The 15842-nt window shown below is 36.2% G+C and overlaps 1 protein-coding gene across 34 annotated transcripts in view; it reads left to right on the forward strand.

Moving 5' to 3' along the window:
- NRXN1 (neurexin 1) overlaps positions 1-15842 on the forward strand; it is a 722710-nt gene that overhangs the window by 66201 nt on the left and 640667 nt on the right. For 25 of the 34 annotated variants that reach the window (XM_042789877.1, XM_042789881.1, XM_042789898.1 and 22 more), the window contains exon 3: positions 15236-15253. The exons of the other annotated variants lie outside the window; for them this stretch is intronic. In XM_042789877.1, the coding sequence (XP_042645811.1) occupies positions 15236-15253 (18 nt within the window). The remainder of the gene's footprint in view (positions 1-15235; positions 15254-15842) is intronic. 34 annotated transcript variants of the gene reach the window in all.

A 15842-nucleotide genomic window follows, 5' to 3' on the forward strand; every position in this document is an offset into this window, starting at 1 on the left:
AATTGTGTTTATGAGGGCTTCAACCAGAGATTTGAACTTGTGTTCTAAAGGAATTATACCAGTCCTCATATGTTTGAAGTAGCTCTCTTGTCTCAGTGGAGATTTACATAACCATGTCTTCCATCAGGATCTGCACTTTCCCATTGCATACCCACTCAAATTAATTTATCTGAAAAATTTATTTGACCTATTTTAGTAACTTTGCTATCACAAATCATATCTAAGTATGTGGGTATGTAGACATTCACAAATAAAACATATGAAGATGATTTCCCTGTGATAGTATCAATATTTTCTGTGTTGCTTTTATTCCATCTTATAAAGTACTGGTTTGGACAAAGAGCCTTGACCTAATGTATAATATGCAGCTTGGTGAAGAATCAACTATAGACTAGAGATGGCACTAAGCTCATTTTAACTACAACATAAACCCAGATCTTGAAAGCACTGTGGTAAATTCCATTACACTAAAAGCTATTGATTGGAAATGCTTCCCTGGCAGAAAGAGGGGACTCATGAACTCATTGTGTTCCAGTGATTCACCATGAGATCTCAATGGGAGTTGCAGATCCCAAGTAGCAGTACAGCAGATAAACCATGAAAATCAAGAAGAAATCCAGGTCTTATCCAGGCTGTATAAATTAATGAAAATATTTCTATCCATCTGAATGAGTTCTAAAGATCCCATTGTACATCATAAGAACTATTCCTGCCCAGTTTTTCTATTCCACTTATTATTTTCTAGAACTTTCCCGATTTGACTATTTAAATTTTACACTTCTCATCAGACTTCTTGTTACTGAAGACAGAAAAAGCATGTAATGGAGGACATCACATAAAGGGCATGTCCTTTTTATGTAATTTGAAGATAGTATTTGTTAGGATACATCTTTTACATGTTTTTTTAATGCATACAGATATCATCGATACAAGATATAAGAGAGTAATAATAGCAAAGTTTTTTAAAGGTGATGTATTTTAAAAATTTGGCTCACTGCAGAAAATGGTGATAATTCACCAGTAATGCAGACAGAATAAAAAATTATAGTTGTCAATATTGAATGTTAAGAGGTACGTTCAAAGAGATAAAAGAAAAAACACTTGAGACCTTGATATTCTGAACTACTTTTGGAGGCAAATGGCTTTCTGGGGAGGGAAAGTTCTTCTGTTTTAATGGAAGTAAAATGAGGTGGCTGTTCTACATGCATTACAAGCATGTTTGGGGAAAAGTGCTTTGAATTTTTTTTTTTTTCTAAGAAGCAAATGAATTACAGGCATTAGATGTTCTCCATAACAGATACTTTGGAATAAGTATACATTTCTTAAAGTAAGAAGGCATTTGCTATAAGATATAAAAAGCAAAATGAAAAAAATTGATCAAGCATTTTTTAACTTACTATCTGGAGAGGCTTTGCAAATGAAAATAATTTGAGTTTTGTTAGTGTTTTTTGTACAGTTCTTATAATTTTGTTTTGAAACAAATAATAATTATAGAACAGCAGTTCCTTTAAATATTTTCTTTAAACAAAAGAGCATACAAAAAATTCAAAATCATATTAATCAATATTGCTTTTTCAAGTTCATAAGCATCTTCATATGCATTAGTCTTTGTTTTGTTGACTTGTAAGGAGACATTTCCTGAAGTTCTGTGTTATCTGTTTCTGTCCTGTGGCATGATATGTCATTTCGGAGGAGTTTTTTGTTAGTAAAGCAAATTTTTTTCCTATGTTTAGTGTGAAGATTGCTTCTGTTTTGGTTTCTGTATATATTAATAGTTGGACCATAGTACATCATTTATTGTTCACTATGTTGGCTATATTCATTACATTTATACACACTTTACATTGCATAAAGTATTATTATTACATGAATGAACGTTCATATGCTTATGTAGTCTATGTATTCAGTACATAATCATAAAAATTCCACCTCATTTAAATGCCTCTTAGTAGATTGGTAGTTGCTCAAGTTATTTCTTCATTCTGAAAATGTGATTGGAAAAAAATATGCAAAAAATGTTTGTGGTTTGTTTGGGAATTTTGTTAACCTGAAAAAGTATATAGGTTATATGATACATGACCCTTGCTTTCATTATTATAACTCTGTGAATTATCTAATGGATAAATACACTGCTGGGGAGAAATTTTAATTATGGTTTAAATGTAGGAGTTTTTCCACTTTAGGAACAGAATTATTCTTCCTCTTCATGAATAAAAACTAGGAAACAGATGATTTGTGTGCTCATTTCAATAACAGACCAACAATTAAACAAGATTTCTGTTATTCATTGGGTTTAACCTTATAGAGAAGGATTTCCCCTCTAGGACAGTTTGCTTAGTCCACTTATTATTAAAATTTTGTTTTAATAATAAAATAAATACTATTTTATATCATGCTTAAGATGTAACCTCAGAAAAATGCTATTTAAAATACATACAGAACAATTTTAATGGATATATTATTTCATATGACTCAACCAATAATATTTATGTCTCCTCAGATATTTTCTTCTATAGCTCTGCATTTAGATGTTCTCATTAATTTCCTTCTAAACTTCTATTTGACTCAGCCCCAGGAAAGGTCATTACAGCATTCCCTGCCTTCCCCATAATATGTACTACAGGGCAATACACCACAGAGACAACTTTTTGTGAGGAATTATTATAATTGATACTGATAAAGATTTAGCCCAGAAATAGTTCTTCGCTAAATAATCCTATGTTGGTTTTTCTTGTTGCCAACTTTGTTATTCTAACCAATTTGCCAGGTGTAGAAGAGCTGACTATAGAAAAGATGCTTTATCACTTTTTTTATTGGCAACATGCTACTGTGCTGATGTATTATGATAGATGATTTACATCACAACATAGCTATACAAGAACTAATCTCCACATGGCCTATATTTAAGGTAATGTGGGTTTAGAAAAAAAAAAGTAAAATTATTAAAGATGAGCATCAGAATATATATCCAAATAATTTCTTTCAGAAAGGAACAAAGGTAATAAGGAAGACTTCAAGAACTGTTAATGACATTATAGTGGGTATCCACCCACTATAGTCCACCTGACCAGTAAGAACAAGTGGATGAGGCCTTCTACAGACAGATAGGAGGATCTTCACATTCATAGGCCGTGGTTCTCATGTGGGACTTCAACCACTCTGATGTCTGCTGGAGGGGCAACATAGCAGGTTATAAGCGATCTAGCAGGCTCATGGACTGCATTGATGATAACTTTCTCCTCCAAATGATAGCAGAGCCAATGAAGAGAGGTAGTCTTCTGGACCTCACACACCAACAAGGAGGGGCTCATTGGGGATGTGAAGATCAGTGCAGCCTTGGCTACAGTGACCATGGTGGAGCTCAGGATCCTGAGAACATGGAGGAGGACGAGAAGCAAGCACACAACACTTGTCTTCAGAAGAGCTGACTTTGGCCTCTTTAAACATCTTGTCAAAAAAGTCCGATGAGATAAGGCCCTGGAGAGAACAGGATCCAAGAAAACCTGTTAATATTTATGGATCACCTCCTCCAAGCACAAGAGATTTCCATCCCAACAAATGTGAAGTCAGGCAAAACTGCCAGGAGGCCTGGGTGGATGGACAAAGAGCTGCTACACAATTGAAAACACAAAAAGGAAACATACAAAGGGTGGAAACAAGGACAGGTAGCCTGAGAGGAATACAGAAATGTTGTCCGAGCATCCAGGAATGAAGTTAGGAAAGCCAAAGCCCAAATGGAATTTAATCTGTCCAGGGATGTCAAAGACAACAAGAAGGGTGACTATAAGTACATTACTGACAAAAGAAAGACCAGGGGAAATGTAGACCCATTGTCAACAAGATGGGGGACCTGGTGACACAGAATATGGAAGAGGCTGAAGTACTGAATGCCTTCTTTGCCTCAGCCTTTACTAGCAAGACCAACCTTGAGGAATCCCAGGTTCCAGAGACATAGAAGAAAGGCTGGAGCAAGGAAGATGTACCCTTAGTGGAAGAGGATCAGGTCAGGGAATAATTAAGCAAACTGGTTATACATAAGTTCTTGGAGTTTGATAGCATGCACCTACAAATATTGAGGGAGCTGTTAGATGTCATTGTGAGGCCAGTCTCAATAATCTTTGATCAGTCATGGCAGGCTGGAGACGTACCCAAAGACTAGAAGAAAGCAAATGTCACCCCCGTCTTCAAGAAGGGCAAGAAGGAGGACCGGGGAACTTCAGGCAGATCAGATTCACCATGATCCCTGGGAACATGATGGAGCAGCTAATCCTGGAAATCATTCGCACACACATTAAGATCAAGAAAATCATCATGAGTAGTCAGCATGGCATCACCAAGGGTAAGTCATGCTTGACCAACTTCATAAACTTCTATGATGAATTGACTGACCTGGTAGATGAGAGCAGAGAACTGAACGTTTTCTACCTGGACTTCAGTAAGGCCTTTGACACTGTCTCACATAAGATCCTCAGAGAAGCTGCTGATGTACGGACTGGATGAGCAGACAGTGAGGTGGCTTGAAATCTGCCTGAATGGCAGACCCAGAGGGTCATGATCAGTGTCACAAAGTATACTTGGAGGCCAGTGACTAGCTGTGTACCCCAGGGATCAATACCGGGTCTGACTCTGTTTAACATCTTCATTAATAATCTGGATGATGGTGCAGAGTGTACCCTCAGTAAGGAGGTGAACCCTCAAACTGGAAGGAGTGGCTGATACACCAGATGGTCATGCTGCTATCCAGAGGGACCTTGGAAATCTGGAAAAATGGGATTATAGGAACCTTATGACATTCAACGAGAAGTGCAAAGTCCTTCATCTGAGAAGGAACAACCTCATGCACCCATATATGCTGAGGGACACCCAGCTGGAAAGCAGCTTTGCAGAAAAGGACATAAGGGTCCTGGGGGACACCAAGTTGACCATGAGCCAACAATATGCCCTTGGGGCAAAGGAGTCTAACGGTATCCTGTGCTGCATTAGGCAAAGCAATGCTAGCAGGTCAAGGGAGGTGATACTTCCCCTCCACTCAGCACTGGTGAGGCCACACCTGGAGTACTGTGTTGAATTCTGGGCTCAGTGCAAGAGAGACATTGACATACTGGAGAGAATCCAACCAAAGGCCACAAAGATGATGAAAGGACTGGAGCATCTCTCCTATGAGAGTCCCAGGTGAGAGAGCGGGGACTGTTTATCCCGGAAAAGAGAAGGCCTAGGGCAGGTCATGTTGATGTATATAAATACCTGAAGGGAGGGTACATAGAGGATGGACCCAGGCTCTATTCAGTGGTGGCCAGTGACAGGACCAGACACAATGGGCACAAACTGAAACACAGGATGTGCTGTCTGAACATCAGAAAATACTTTTATTCCTGTACAAGTGACCAAGGACTGGAAGAGCTTGCCCATAGAGGTTGTGGAGTCTCCAATGTTGGAGATAATCAAAAGCCATCCGGACACAGTCCTGGACAGTCACCTCTAGGTGGTCCTGCTTGAGCAGGGAGGTTAGACCAGATGACCTCCTGAGGTATTTTCTACCCCAACTGTTTTGTGATTTTGTGATTCTGTGAATCTGTGATACTGATTAAACTGTTAGGAAGAGAATTAGCTCTGACTTGGTTTGGTTTCATTTTATAGACATCCTCAAAACGTGACTGTCTTGAAACATCTTCTACCACTAGACATTTTAACTCTGCAGTTCTGAGATAGGAACAGTCATGGATGAAAAATTAATGTAGCTAGCCATAATATACATACAGTCATGGTTTTGCAAAAGCACTTCGGGTACACTATGTTCTTGTCAGGAACCACCTTTTTGACCTATTGTACACTAACACCTGCAATGTTTTTACATCACTTAGTAGCCTTATAAAAGTTACAATATATATTCTTATGCCAAGAAAATAACTGTTTAACTAATTCATATCAAAGTGATTAATAAAAATCAAGAACTGTTCTAAAGCATCTGTTTTCTGATTGCAATGTGTGCAAGTACTGTGTACACATGGGAGCTCAATCCAGGCATCCACGTGGCTGCAAAAAAAAAAAATATATTGCTGCTCAGTTTCTGTAAAATCTATGGAGGAAATAAAAAAATATGTCAGTTCTTCCTTCAGCTAAGGATGATCAGATTTTAAGTTAAGAAACGTTCATTTTTTTTAATTGTAAAATTTCTTGTAATTAGTTTCATTGTCATTATCTATAGCTACTAATTAATCAGAATAACATTCAGCATTAACATTGAAATGATTGTAGACTAGTAAAGGAGAAAATTAAGTTCAGTTCTTTAAAAAAAATAGAGATATCTATTTTGTTCGCTCACAGTCACAGATAACTGTGATTAAATTTTAATTTGATGTCAAATTAAACACTTGGTTACAGCATGCTGTATTCCAGAGTACAGCTCTACTCACTTCAGAGGAACTTCCTATTAAACAAGCAGAAAGTTTGTTCTGTACCATTCTAAAGGCTTCCAAAGTCAAGTTCAGCTCAGTTCACATCCACAAAACGAATCTCAGTAGTGGCTGAGAAAATTTTGTGGTGACTAGCTAAAGAACTATACAACAAAGTGATTTTGATCATTGTTACTCTGTTTTTAATTATGTATAGTGCATCTTCTACATTTTTAGCTAACTCTCAAGAGCACTTCATACCAAATTGTATTCAGCTGCTTATGTTGACTTCATAGCTTCACTGGTAGCACACAGACCTTCCTCACTTTTGTATAATGACAACGTGTGAATCAGGTTGAGCAACCTGATCTAGTGGAAGGTGTCCCTGCCCATGGCAGGGTGGTTGGAACTGGGTGACCTTTAATGTGCCTTCCATCTCAAACCGTTCTAGGATTCTATGCAAAATACATCTAGCTTTGCATGCAGTCCTGTTAATTTTTGTGTTGTACTAGTCTGGGAAGGCGCAAATATCCAGCTACAGAGTCGGGGCCTGAGCGTATATCTCAGAATGTGCAGTCATATGTCATCACCCTTAAGTAAGTATTATACAGGAGAAGTATTATATTTATACAGTAGAGATTGTGAAAGTGTAGATAGCTGCCAGTTCACCATTAAAAAAACAGTAGAAAATTTTTAGGAAGGGTTGTCTAAAAACAATAGACTTCTCATAGACAAAAATGTGACCTCTCCTCTGAGTCTCCTCCTCATGTTATCCACTGGATCATCGCCTCTGTAAAGCTGCCATCCAGTTGGAAAATTACTTCTGCCATTCAACCACTGCACAGAATTTTTACTCACTGTCAGCTCAGCTAATCCTATAGTATTAATGGGTCTAAGAGACCAGTTTTACTGAAAAGATGATTGGACAGGGATTTGATTTCTTCTGATAGTAACTAGAGCATGATTTTGCAGCCTCTTGTATAGACATGATTGACTAAACAAAGCACAGCACAACAAGGAATCAGATTTATTGGACTAGATTTTACTCTTATGTACACCAAAACAAACACGAATAATTTTGAAAAATCTTTATTACTCATTTCACAACTGTTTCTTAAAGAAGTTGTTGAAATAAGTTATTTTATCAATTTTTCAAGTTGATTTTGAAACAGATATTCTTAAAATAGAAATACCTGTGTCACACTGCATCACCTTTATAGAACATAATCTGTTCTTGCCATTACTCTCTGCCAGCCAGAATAGTTGATTCTGTATGAAAGGTTTTGATAGGAGTATCCTGAAAATATATTTTCATGCCATGTACCTAACAGTGCTATATTGGAGAAAATCCAAATGAATAATAATAGTGAAGGAAGAAAAGAGGAGTTGTGGTCAGATATATAGACCATGTAAAGTGGACCATATGCAGTCAGTCCTTAATTCTAGTTAGTCTATCCATTCTCTGTGATAGGAAATAAGTCCTCTAGTAATTACAAGGAAGATGTCTAAAAGCACAAATCAAAGTAAAGTGTGCAAATCCCAGAAATTTTCAATAGAAATTGAATGTTTCCAATACAAAGAAATAGTCCCAGAGGCTAAATGAAAAAAGAGCAGCAATTTTTAAAGAATATCTGGTTACTGAGTGAAATACATAGATTTACATTGTGTTTCATTTTCTGCTTATACATGGAAATTAAAACACTGGGGACAGAGCGTGGTTCTTTTACTCACCTATACTTATGCAAATGACTTATTTCCCCTTCCATTATGTCTACTATTAAGATTACTAAATTAAATTATTATAAAACCTTTGATTCCACCTTTGATTCATGGCTGTGGTTAGTGAAGCCATGACAAAGATTCAAGAACACTTGTCCCAGTGACTGATGCAAATTTTTTTAAAGCATTGACATATTGCAAGCAGGTCTGAAGTTTAGTACATCTGAGGGTAGCCTGACCCATTACGGAGAAAAATAATTAAATTTAATGAGGTGGCAAAATAAGGCCAAAGTAAAATTTCTTGGGATTGTAATATAATTAAAAAGCAGTCATTTTTATATTTACATCACGATCTCTCCCCAGAGTCAGTCTGAGTTTATTTAGAAGTATGATAAAAATTACTAAAGGAAAAGACAAGTAACTTTACAAAAATGTCAGTTCTAGGGAGTAGTTGAGAAAAAGGAGATATAAGTATCAAAGATGTACTTATTTGCTAACTACTGTCGCTCCAAATAAACACAACTATTCAGATGTGCAATATCTAAAAATGTGTAACAATAAAGTAATCAGAGTTTAATAGCATTAAACTAAGGCAATGTTGAATGATTTCACATTTGATACGCTTGTGATGACAAATGATAGAAAAGTGATAAAGCTGCATAGGAATCGAGCAGCACAAAAAAATGTTGCTTCAGAAAAAGTATTGTTTTAATTAAGTCTTGATTTTGATTCTGTTTGTCATCTGCAGACAACTGGTGAGGGTATTAGAAAATATTACAGGTTGTAAAATCAAATTGGGAGTGAGGATATTTTCCCACTGGGAACAATAATAATGATTTATCTGAATGATTTTTTTCCACCCATTGTATTTGAATTCTTCATGGGAAACTTTTCTTGGTGAGCTGTTGAGAGACTGGTTCTGAGAAAACAATTTATTTGAACTTTTTTGTGTTTAAGAGGGTGTCAAAGTACTTGCTGCTGTTTATGCTTGATTTCTGTTCTCTTTTGACTAGGGAAAATTCATAGATTCATAAAAGTTATGGCCAGAATGTACTGCTATGAAAATATTAACCTGACTTCCTAAATGGCAAAAGGCAGAATTTCTTCCAGTGATTCCTACAATGCATCCCAAAAGCAATGATTGATACACAGTTTATGTTAGACAAAGGCTCTGTCTTCAGACTTCAGGGAAGGATTTCCCAGTATTCCCAATGTTTATTTTATCTTTATTGAAAATTTTCATCTTATTTTCAGTTTGAATTTTTCTGACTCTCGATCCCAGAATTTATCTGGTTGGAAGGACTTCCAGGTATCAGGAATCCTTCACTCGACATTGATAGTTACAGACTGGGTTCAAGACACCACTTAATCTCATCTTTGATATATTCAGTAGATTGAGCATTTTAAGGTTTTCATCATAAGATATGGTTGCTGAGTTTTCTCAGGTTTTTAATGACATGAATGACTGTGAGAGAAGTTTTTTTTTCTGAAACCTCTTTCACTTTCTACTTTCTTTTAAATATATGAGCAGTGGAACTTAACACAACAATGGCTTTAGTTATGCCACAAAATGTAATGTCATTTTCTCTTTCTGTTTGTTATTTCTTTGCCTGTGCATTCAAGACTTTCACTGCACCCCTTAATTGCTGCTTCACACTAGGAGCTCATCTACAGTAGCTTAACTAAAATGAGCTTGTCATTATTTATTTCTCAATGCACTTGGGATATATAGCACTGTCTAGAAAAGGTGGCCTCACCGTGTTTATATTCATGAATATTAGTAGAATTTACAGAGGTGTACTGAATTTAGGCTGATGGCTTTGTCTTGTACAAATTGGCAGAAACATCTAATTGTGTCCTAATGATCCTCATTTGGCACAAAACCTTGTCCCTATTTTTGGTCAAGACAGGTCATGTGTGCTCCAGATGCTATTGCACCTTTCTTCTAAGTCTTGTATAGGGCATTCCAGAAAAGAAGGTGTCTTTACAGAGATGTAGATAGAAAATGGAGCTAGAACACAACCAGACTCCTCTTACTCTGAAATGTCTCCCTTCCACCAAAAGAATCAATAGACTCTCTCTTATATTTCTACCCACTGCACTGGAAAGCCCTCTGAATGGGTCCATCCAAGGCTGTGTAGAGTCTGGGAGAGGCTGTACACTGACTTCAGACAGCCATGTGGAGATGTAGGAACTCCTGGGCCCTCTTCCCTAGATTCTGATGGATTTGCAGATTTTGCGGAATAATCCAAAATTGTGTTCCACAAAGGCCAGCTGTAGGAAATGCTGCTTCCCTATTTACTCAATATTCAAGCAGAAGGCTACAACATAATCAGAGTGCTGTACTAGATATATTTATAATACACTTCTAATTATACATAATTACAGTCAATAATTACAATCAATATTTACAGTGGTTTTTCAAAAGTGCATTTCAAAAAAATGCAACTAATCCTAATGGAATTTGCCAGATATGCAGCCCTTGGGAAGACCAATTCTCATAGCCACAGATTTTCAATGTATTTCTTTAGTTCATCATTACTGTGACTATGGCTGTTCATGCTTAATAACATACTTCATAACATACTTCATGTTTTCATATCCTTTCCAAATATTTTATTTTGAAACACATGTTATATACAATAATTTCTCTAATAATTTGAGAAACTGATGGGACAGGCTAAGTTACACTATCCAAGAGATGCTGAGTGCAGTCCCATAGAAAAAGCTACCTCTTGAAATTACATCTTCCAGTACAGTATTTTTAAGTAGATAAATTTAAAGAGAAGTGTACGTATGCATTACTCTTTGGGAAAACAAACTTAAAATATGGTATCTTAAATTTCTAGCCATCATTTTTATTGCAAGACACCTGCATAAATATAAGCTTTATTTCAGGCTACTTCCCACTACTCATACTACTGAATATCTTATGAAATTTCATAAACTATCTCTGTGGTATATTATACCGTTTATTGTTGCCAAATGTGATTTTGAACTATAATTTTGATGAGGGAAAAAAACCCTATAAAAATGCCATTTCTAATATGCTATTTCTTATTATGTTATTTCTACAACGCTATTTCTGTAACTTCAAAATACTAATGCACTGTTTCATCTCTTTATCATGAAAATACTGTTCTTATTTTATTGTCAGGACAAATATTGTGCTCTTTGTGTGGATAAGGTGTAAATACTCTAGCAGAAAAAAAAATGTAATAGCAGAAATAGCCACAACACATATAAACAATCATTTATTTATTTTAAAAATCAAGGTTTCTGTGAAGCATCACCAGACATTAAAATGATTCTTGAATTAATAAAAATATCCTGTAAAGCATGATTTCCATTTTTATATCACTGAATCATAGTAATATTCTAAAATAATTAGAATTGGTTGAGCTTTTGCTGCAAAAAATATGGAGCAGATTCTGTTCTCAGCTCAATAATGATAGCCTGAGATAACTCATCTGAATATAATCATTCAGATTCAGAGCCTGTGTAAGTTGTATAGTTCTACTGATTTCAACTATGTCACACCAGATTTAAAACAACTGAATATTTGACTCAATATATGCAGTCAACAGATTACACCAGTAGCACTGAGAGCAGAATTTGGCCACAGGAATTAGATTGTAAACCCAGAAATTAGCAGTACAATGTAGTATCGTTGTTGGTGGGGTGGGAGAAGGTATAGGAGATAAGCATTTGCAGTGGATGAAGACCTGCCTAGTTCTTCCAGTGTGTAGCTCAGCTCAACGTGAAAACAGAGGACTTTTCACATCTACTAGAAGTCAGAGTGCTGAATAAAAAGTTACCTGTCTGAACAGTCGTCCAGTTGCTAGTGGAGGCTGAAAGGCCGTTCTGCTCTTCTGCTGTTGCATTGACAGTGCTTTTTCTCCCCAACGTCTTGTACCTGGTCTGTGCATTAATGAAAATCATTGGTACGGTCAGCTGGTACAGAAAAAGCTACAAGCCATTCTGTGCCAATGCCTACAGCAGCTAGGAGATGGCACTTCAAGTCGTGAAAGCCTCTGGTTCCACTGATGCCAGAAGAGCTACTCAGTAGACAATAAGGTCCTCCAGGGTGGATGGATGTAAATGCAGGTAAATTCAGACTATGAGTGGCTAAATCATCAGCAATGACAAAAATGTGTAATACAGCTCTAATCTCCTCCACGTACATAAATTTTACACCAGTGCAACTGTAATGACATAAATACAATTACTCCTGATTTAAATGAAAATTTTGTTCCCTTCAAACTGCAAAATTAAGATATATACAATAGTATGCATGGCTTTCAAAAAGTTTTTTTTTAAGAGTGACTGGATTAAGCAAAATGAATAAAAAGCAAAGTGTGAATTTGGGTCTTCTGGCTGCTTAGTCTGTGCTTAGAAGAATAGGCCATGCCAAGAAAATGGGAATCAGGAAGTTAAAGCAAAATGATAGTGATGTGGAAATACATCAGCCATCACAAAAAACCCATCTTAAATAAATAATAGTGCTCAATGATAATCTAATGTAAAAACCCTGTAAAGTACCATAAAGAACCTGAATTAATTTTTGTCCTGGATTACAAAACTGTTTCAGATGGTTTAACTTACCATGACAAAAACATGTGGAGAAATTAATTTTCATTGCTGTTTAACAGTGTATAGGGGTTTGGATATATACACTGTTTTATTCACAGAGCAGGGATTCAACACTTCCAATTCTATTTAAGTCAAAATGTCTTGACAGTTTAATTTACTATCACTTAAAAGTTTAATCAATCAGATATTTAGGGGAAGCTGCTCAGATAGTGTAAATCTTTCTGGTGACAGTCATCAAAAAAGGCATACCAATCACTGCTACAAATAGGGTCCATGATATAAACCAAAATATGATAAACCCTGTAACTAGGCGAGTTTAACTATCTGACAATATCTGTGATGTCATTTTCAGAACTCTCCCTTTGACTCTTGACATCATGAGCAACAGAACTGACCTTTTAACAAGTTCACGTGTTGGTTTTAAGTAATCATGTTGAGCTAAATATGGCCAGCAAAAAGGGTGTCGTTACAGTATTGGTATTTCAATATACCAACACTGTGGTAACCAGGACTAGATGAAGGAGACAGAAGTTATATTGCAATTGAAATAACTAATTTATTTTTCATTAAGTTTGAGGGGTTTTGTACTTAGCGAAAGAAAATTACTATATGCAGTTAAAGGAAGAAAGTTTAGCTATAAGTAGCTATTTCTAATAGCCCAAATATCACTGTAATTTACACTGTGCATAGAATATTATCTTTATCTTGTGAAATTGTGGGGTTTTAATATTCACAGTGAACTTTATTCAGTTTGTTGATCTTCGGGTATTTACAACAGGCACACTGCTTTTCATATTTTCTTTTATTTTCAGTCTCTTACTTTCCTAAATTCATGAAACAGTAGGTACCCTTTGCACTTTCATAACAAACTTAAATTTCAGGCATTGAGAGTTTAGAAGTCTAAATATAGAGTGTGTGCATGGAAAAGGTGCTTTGTAATATCTAAAGCCAAATAACTTTATCTGTTCTGACCTATGAGTATTACAACTACTAACAGTCTTAAATACGTAGTATTCCTCATTTATAGTAGTTATTCTTTTCTAAGTGGTAAACTTTTCTAATTATTTATTGAAATACTGTCTAGTTATGATAAGATTTTTCAGTGCTTTGTGGCATTAATTTATAAAGGCTTTTCAGTATGAGAAGTGACACATTCTGGCAGGAAATTGCTATGCTTAAGAGGCATCACTGAGCCCAGCTCTGTGTAACTCATTTTATTGACTCTTGGTTAACAATATATCCAAATAGCATAGATCACATTTCTTAATGGTCACATGAAAAGATATTTTCCTATAGGAAGACTCCATGAGAAGTAATGACAGAATTTGGCTTCCATTTGCAATTGTTTCCGAGTGCTTGCTCCCCAGGAAGTGTTGGTGGAGACAGCACAAACTGCAGGAAGAGATGTCCCAAGCAGTCAGACTGCTGTGTTGTCACCCTCCCCATTTCTTTGTTGGTTTTGCACAGTCCATCTCCTTGGCTTCTGTGTTGTTTTTCTACCTTTCCCATTTTCTCTCTCCCCTGAGATATCTTTGTACACTTTCCTATCCTTTCCTCAGCTGAAATCATAATGGGCAATGGAGACATATTCCCACAAAATCACCTGCCTAGTAGAGGAGCTGAGGACTATAGAGACTAGCATGAGTACTAGGGCAGTGAGCCTGTTTCTTAACTTTAAATTCTGTCCACGTCATTAGCTGAGGTTCAGTTCCTAGTTTACTCTGGCTTTGTAGTCTTTGGGCTTTAGGCTTCTTTCCTGTGCCTCATATTGATGTTAGGTTGGGGATAAAAGGCCAAATTATTGATTGCTAATAGGATCTTTTACTTAGGCAAAATGCCCTTCGATCAAATCCAAGGGCAGAACCTCTACCTGATTGATGTGGCCTTTGCTAGATCTACCAGCCAAATAATTGATTGATTTTTTTAAGATGTACAAGTTTCTGATGCTGCCAAATTCTGTGGGACATGATCCTACAATTCTGAGATATTTCACCCAGTTTAAGTGACATTTTTTCCACCCTGGACTTGGGCATCTGACAATGACCAGAGTTCCTCAGTAACATCTTCACAGCGTATTCTAAAACTTAAGTTATATTGTTCAATCTGTTTAAAATCATCTACTTTGTACAGGTCATTAAGGAAGATTCAGAATGGGAAAGTAGAAGCAAATGAACTTAGAATTCCTATCACAAATGACTGATGGCTTTAAAATATATAGTGATAAAGTCTTACAAGAAGATCATGTGATTAATGACTAATAATAATTGAACTTGCAAAGAGCTGCAGTAAATCCTGTACAATTTTTGCATTTTGGAAACAGTATTGTTTTATTTCACATCACATAAATTTTGTAAATAAAGGAAACACTGCTTCTCTGGTGCTTTTGTTTTTCCCTCTGGATTGTAGCAATGGAGCACTTGCATGTTGTGTTTGATGCCTTGCATGATGAAGACATGCAATGGCAAGTTCCAGTCTGCATGCTGCTTAATGAATGTTTTCCTTTTCTCTCCTTCCCTGTTATGTGCTTACAGAAGACAACTATGTGGAAGGTGGGTGCTTTCTGCCTTATTTTCCTAAGCTCTTGTTTTTCCCTTCTGTTTAGTGGGGTTTTTTCCCTTCTGCTTAATGTTATAAAAGTACGCATATCATTCAGTACGGTAAGTTGCATTTTTTTACTCATAAAGGTATACAAGTTTGTTAAATAAGTGTGATTTCTTTTTCCATACAGAACTCAAGCAAAGCTCCAGTTTAATCTTAGCTTTACTGGTGTAATTCCAGAATGTGCCCACTGAAACAATGGGATTTATATTTGTATGACTGATACCATCCTTCAAAATCATTCAGGAGATTTGGAGAAGGACAGATTTCTTCTCATGTTCTGTATGAAAAACAATTCAAGAGACTATTTGTTTCATTAGTGTGGAGCATAAATCCTACTCAAAAGAATGCAATGCAATGTTAAATACCTATCTTTTAATTGCTTAGGAAAATGGAAGGTGCTTTTCTCTTTAATATTACAAATCTTGCCTACTGTAATATCCTTTAGAGCTCAAAGTTTTAGGAAAAAAGTTTTCAACATAACGCACTCTGCCTTTTGGCCATTGTGAAAGAAGCAGCATGTGATTTTAATATTAATGT

Source organism: Tyto alba, unplaced genomic scaffold, assembly GCF_018691265.1.
Source record: "Tyto alba isolate M040663 unplaced genomic scaffold, T.alba_DEE_v4.0 Super-Scaffold_16, whole genome shotgun sequence".
In the NCBI taxonomy this organism is placed as follows: Eukaryota; Metazoa; Chordata; class Aves; order Strigiformes; family Tytonidae; genus Tyto; species Tyto alba.